Raw genomic sequence first — 6051 nt, forward strand, 5'->3', positions numbered from 1 at the left:
GAGTGAGACATAATGCATGTAAAAACCAATCTCCTTCACTCTCGTGATATCCTAAACAACACTTGAGGGTACACACGAAAGCTCATCGGCTACGGTAAATAAGATTCTGACTCAATCTATCATTCGTTTCATCAATTGTTATTGCATCAAGCTTAAGAAGCACCTAGACGACTGTGCCAGAAGGTGGACTTGGGGCATATTAGGGCACAAACAAGTTGAAAAAGTGCCCACGAAAAAATCACTAAGTAAACATCGAAATGGGAATGTACAATTGCCGTCCAACACATATAAACACAAGGATCAGCTGGCCACGAATAAAGTTTCAAGGTGATCATACCAAGTGTACATTGCTAAACAAGGCGACTACTCATCAAACAAGCCTGCGTCGAAAACCAGGTCTTCATTCTCTTCTAAGATGTTTTCCTCCGCCAGGAGGTAGTCATGTAATCTCGCCTCCATTTTGCGACCTGTTCTTGGCTCTTCTGAACCTGATCTTGAATCCTCTTCCCAGTTTTCACGAATTAGCACTAGCTTGTCGAGGTTGTCTGTACATAGATGGCGGCGTCGTATCGCTGAAATTAGGCCCACAACACTAAATATCCTTTCTGTTTCCACTTGAGACCCTACGATTCCCAAAATGTGTCTTGCAAGAAAACCAACGTTTGGAAATTGAACCTCCCTGACTTTCCACCATGCCAATGGATTCTCACATTCCTTCGGGTCAATGTGAAGCCTCCTAAAAAAAGATAGCTCTGCCTTCAAATGGCCAACTATTGCCTCGTCATTTGAAGCTGTTGATCCAAACAAGGAATTCTCATCAAAGGAATCTTTAGAAGTGGGGCTCAGCGTTGGGACATTCTCCACACTGGACGGATTCAAATGCTTGAAAACAGTAACCAAACAGGGAAGAAGAGCCTGCTTATCAACTTCAGCGACAACCTGCAGAGCTAAATTCTTGCCCACATAGTCCTTTACCAGACTGAGGCCTTTGTAACGTGGATCCAACATTAACACCAGCATGTTATGTGCATGCTTGGCGGAATATTCAACCGTGAAAGTGAGAAAAGGCGCAAGAGTATTCATCACCTCTTGCCTCATGCGATCTAGTGAAACATCCAGCGCGGCTTCAAAGCTTGGATCCAGTTTTGGGTCGGCCAAACTTCTGTTAGGCAATCGCTCCCTGTGTAGTTGTATGCACAAACTAAGCGCAGTAGCAATTGCATCGGATAACAACCAGTATGCTTTACTCTGGTTCATTATGCATTGTTGAAGCACGGGAGTAAGAGCATCAGTGACAGCCTTTGCAACAGCCCACGTCTCTACGCTGGGAACCTCGATGTACATGTCATTACTCTGGGAACCGTAATACAAACTTAAGGCATGCTGATAATCCAAGGCCTCCTGACAAAGAATCACCTTCGACGCAAACCTTCCCATCATGGGCGCTCTTAGCTTGCGAGGCTGAAGACCAACATCAAAACAGGCTTTCATCCACTGATGCCTCGTTTTTGCTGATCTAGTAGTCCAAGAAATAGTCTCCTTCAGAGTAGATACAGTAGCTTCAATGCTAAATGCCCTCGAATCATCACATCCCTTCTCATCAGTCGTTGCATTTTCGCATGCTTTGAACAGAACGTGTCCAAAACAAGTCCCTGCATAAGGCTCAGGCAACTGGAGCGGAGAACATGATACCTGCTTAGAAAGTGCCTCGGCGAGAGAACGGAGGCTTGGATCATCATCATTCACGACAAATGCAATGATTTTTTCGGCCAAGTTGAAGGAACTGAAAAGATCTTTTACCTCCAAGGCCAATTCTTCTCCGGCAGATTCAGGTGCCTCAAACACACCAATAGTCACACGACAGGTCTCCCATGACTCGTTGATAAAATGAACCACCAAAGCAATAGTGTTGACGCCCCTCCGTACCATCCACAAGTCAAAAGTTACCGTAGCACTCACACAACCACGTAACGCAGGCAAGACGTGCTTCTCCATTGTTTGAGAAACCATACGAGGAACAACTTCATCTACTAATTGGCGGCCATCGGGAAAATTCAAGCGGCCACATTGTCTGTTCATGAGCAATCTTTTCAGCCAGACATTCTCAATCATAGAAATGGGATGGCAACCTTTTGCCACATACAGAACCAGATCCTCCCGAAGTCTTTCTTGTGCGGGGTCGGACTTCTTGCTGGAACTATGATTGCCCAAAAAATCGGAGAGTACAGAAGGCGAAGGATCTTTCTTCATCCTTCGCGAGTGTTGGCCCTCTGCCCGTGTCATAACACTTGGCTTACGCGTTGCTTTATACTTGGTAAAAATGTCACCATGCTCTTGAGCTACATGCTTTTTCATAGACGTTGTGCCGTGCTGCTTGTTGTAAGTTACGACACCCTTCCTTACTCGCGTGGCACTATTTGGTCTGTGCTCTTGTTGAGCGGGATGGCAAATAGCACAACGCATTTGCTGAGGGCGTCCGGAGTCTGGCTCTGAATTATCATTCACAACATAAAAAGCCCACGTTGCAGAAGCTCGTCCATGCGGGGCCCAAAACTGCTGATTGGCACGCAGTAGGGCAAGTTGAGCGTTCCAAACTTCATCATCCTCAGATGCCTGTATCTCTTCAGTTGGCTCGACAAGCGCAAGTGAACCTGTACCCTCACCACCCATATCCACTACAACATCATAGTCAATTGCTGAGCACCCAATCACATGTGAAGTCACTATTACAAGATGTAATGAAATAACGCCTCATTCGTTTGTAGAATAGTCCACGTAAGCACCCGCTAGTTGTTATATAGAAAAGCATTTCAAAGCTCAAGGCTCGTCAATATTTCTGAAAAGTGAATCATTGAATGATGAACCCTGAGCCCTGAATCAGACCCAATTGAGTGATACTAAGATACTGCCAATCTATTAAGACAGAAAACATTTAATCGTCGTATAGGTATATACCTTGCTGGTTACCAAACATCATTAGCTGGGAACCAAGGAATGTCGCTTCCATCCCCGCCTCTCCTCGTGAAGCTTTTCGGGAAATCTGAGATTCCCCACGATCGGTCCGTTTTCGAGTGCGAACCATTGATCCAAACGGTGATTGTTCCTTGACATTAATTTCATCGTCCAGAATTAGAGATGTCCCTGCAACATTAGGCAAACATCAAAAACTTGTAAATCAGTCACTTTCCATGAATGTGATAAAACAGGCAGGAGGAGCGAAAAAGTGCCGAAGGCCACAAACACAAGTGGTGCAGAATATCAAGGCAAAACATCAAATTTGAACTATCTTTATACAATGGCAATCACCGGCTGCTAATGCACCAGACTTAAATGAGCTTCATACTCGGGACTCAAACAAGACACAAAATATCAATCCCAGTTTTGGGTTCAGCAGAATTGACGTTGACGTTTACAAGTGAAGATCAAAGCGACTTGTAACGCTCAAACGTGGAACCATTGTAAGAAAATGCATGGGTTTGGTGAATTTCAGAGGAATAATACGAGCCTTACATACCTACTTCACCAATTCGATCCCTGTCATCCCACTGCCACAGCATGTTGTAAACCTCCTGCGAGAAATCCCCTGGAAGTTGGGAATTGTTTCTTTCATCATAAGTCATTTCCCAGTAGGACTTCTGATCCTGCACCATGCTACTCTCAAAGTCTTTCACCCTCTTGAACTCCGCACTCAGAGACAACCACTTCTCATGACAATCTAATGCACTGCGTTGGACAAGTTGACCCCAACAGTAATTCTCTATCGAATGCCATTTCTCCTGTTCATTAACGTGGTCTTCCAGAGAGTGGTCACCCACAGTCTCTGCGTACTCCTTCATCCCAGATACCAAGACAAGCATCTCCAAAACATCCCACGGACCTTCCTTGTAATTTTTATTATCTTGTCCTTTATCTGGTTCTCCTCCACCTATCCTCGTATCCTCGTCTAGACCCATGTGGTCCTCTTCCTCTTCCATCGCTTTAGGATCTCTATGCTCAACACCAATATCTCCCCTACTCTCCACCATCATCGCATCATGAATAGACTCTCCGGCATGATCACCCTCATGCTCCAAATGTGCGTGGCCGTGGCTGCTGAGCCCCCCAACGTGCAATTCCTGCATCTTGTCATCCCTCACCTCCATTTCCAGCTCTTCAGTCGTCGCAATGACATCTTCCAGCCCTCTACCGAGCTCATCCTCTGCCCTCGGCTCCACATTAACCCCATTCTCCATCAGCAGCTGCAACTACACAAGAATAGCCATGAGCCCCGACACTCGAACTTCTCCACAAAGTTTCACCTCCACCACCTCCTCCTCCTCCACTTCCCAACAATAAACAACTCGCGCTCCTCAACCCTGCCATCTCCTCAAAAACCAAACCCTAATTCTCACCAACCCAACCACACTGAACTTGTCAACTCCCAATCATCAATCCTCTCTCCCTCCATCCCTCCCTCCTTCAGCAAAATCCCACCAACGTCAACAACTACAAAACTATATCTGTAGCAACTACTCAGAGATATCTCTCTAAACCACCATTCCAAAAACCATCCAAAATAACTGCCCCGACCGCCACCACCACCTCCTCCAAATCTAATAATCACCGACTCTACCAACAAACGCCACTAGAATTTCCAACTGGCATCGCTCGATAGACCTCGTGATCATGCACAGATTAAAAGGAAGAATCTTCAAGAGGGCGATGGACGTTGGAATGATACCTGGGTGGAAAAATCGGCGTTGGGAAAGCGGGAGGCGGAAGGGGAAAATCGTTACTAAAATGGCAAATTGGTCACCAGCTTCCCGGGTATCAACAAACCCCCAGAGCGTGAGCGGGTGCGCCTGTGCTGCTAGGATTGGGGTAGGGATGATGTGGGGTTGCTGTAGAAATTGAGAGTGAGGGGAGAGATCGGGGAGAGACCTCAACTGCATCCGAACGAGGCCCGGCTCCGCATTCGCAACCGCAACCGCAACCCAGCACCACTTCCTGGCTAGGTTTAGGACCTGCCCCACCCCCTCGACGAATGATAAAGAAGCATGTCCGTATGTATCTTTTACATCCATTCTCATTCGTTTCTTTTTCTTTTTTCTTTCTCCTCTTCTCATCATTATGGATCCACTTGCTGATTGTTTTGGTGCCAATGGCGTTGTAAGTGCGTGAGAAAAGGGTAAATGATGTAAAATAATTAAAATGAACCAACTCAAAAATAATTAAATAAAAATTGAGAATAGCGGGTGATGTTAAGAATCAGAAACCCAAGAATCCAATGGCGGTGTTGGTTTTAATTTTTAATAAATAATTAAATTAAAAACAAAGCAATCTAATTCTACATGATGTTGTTAACATTTTGGAGTATTACCAATAAATGATTTTTTTTAAATGAGGAAATAGCATCATAATGAAGATGTCATATTCTTGCATGTTAGTGGAAGTGTTTTCATTGTTATTGATTCTTTTAATTTCGGCATTAAATAAGTTAGTTTTCCTTATTTTATGCTCTTGTAAAAGTATGTTATTGCAAAAATATTTCAATATATATGGATATAAATGTAATATTTATTTAGAATAAATAATTTCAAGGAATTTATTTGTGTAAAAATACTTATTATTTGATTGTATCAATCATGTAGTAGATATGAAGTAATATAAATAATAATTAGAGGTTTTGATTCTATTGTTACAAAGTTAAAGAAGATTTCCAAATCTATGAAGAGAGAATCCAAGCACTATTACATAGAATGTTTTATTTTTTATATTTCTTATCTTTAAAATGAATAAATTATAAGACTAGTATTTTTTTGTTTTTTTATAGTTATAGTAGCCATATAATTTGAATAGATGTTTTGAATGGTAAGTTATTAAAAGGCTTATAAAGAACAAGTTTTCATATTTTTGGTAGTGAGGTACTAGACTTAAAAAAATTATAATTAAAAGAAAGATTGTTGAGAGACAAGTAGTATAAAATTAGGTTTTAAGGCTAATTTTTTTATTCAACTATATTAAATTTTAATTAGGATATATATATTCATATACATATATATATATATATAT

The 6051-nt window shown here is 42.6% G+C and overlaps 1 protein-coding gene across 4 annotated transcripts; it reads right to left on the bottom strand.

The window, feature by feature from the left end:
• Positions 1–215: 215 nt before the first annotated feature.
• On the bottom strand, positions 216–4968 carry LOC112295398 (uncharacterized). Of its 4 annotated transcripts, none has more exons than XM_024546926.3 (4): positions 4721–4968; positions 3515–4238; positions 2956–3141; positions 216–2675 (listed from the first exon to the last, which is right to left on the bottom strand). In XM_024546926.3, the coding sequence occupies exons 2-4, from the start codon at positions 4230–4232 to the stop codon at positions 364–366; spliced, it is 3216 nt and encodes a 1071-aa protein (XP_024402694.1). In that variant the 5' UTR covers positions 4233–4238; positions 4721–4968; the 3' UTR covers positions 216–363. The 4 variants fall into 4 exon arrangements, with proteins under 4 accessions (XP_024402694.1, XP_073396957.1, XP_024402692.1 ...); XM_073540856.2 differs by having other exon boundaries at positions 216–2651; positions 3515–4380; XM_024546924.3 differs by having other exon boundaries at positions 3515–4380.
• Positions 4969–6051: the final 1083 nt, after the last annotated feature.

This window comes from Physcomitrium patens, chromosome 18 (assembly GCF_059467195.1).
Source record: "Physcomitrium patens ecotype Gransden chromosome 18, ASM5946719v1, whole genome shotgun sequence".
Lineage (NCBI taxonomy): Eukaryota > Viridiplantae > Streptophyta > Bryopsida > Funariales > Funariaceae > Physcomitrium > Physcomitrium patens.

Coding starts and splice junctions, on each gene's coding strand:
- LOC112295398 (XM_024546926.3), bottom strand. CDS start 4,232: ATGGAGAATGGGGTTAATGTGGAGCCGAGGGCAGAGGATGAGCTCGGT. Junction 3,142..3,514: donor GGATCGAATTGGTGAAGTAG/GTATGTAAGGCT, acceptor CTAATGTTGCAG/GGACATCTCTAATTCTGGAC. Junction 2,676..2,955: donor GATGTTTGGTAACCAGCAAG/GTATATACCTAT, acceptor ATGATGTTGTAG/TGGATATGGGTGGTGAGGGT.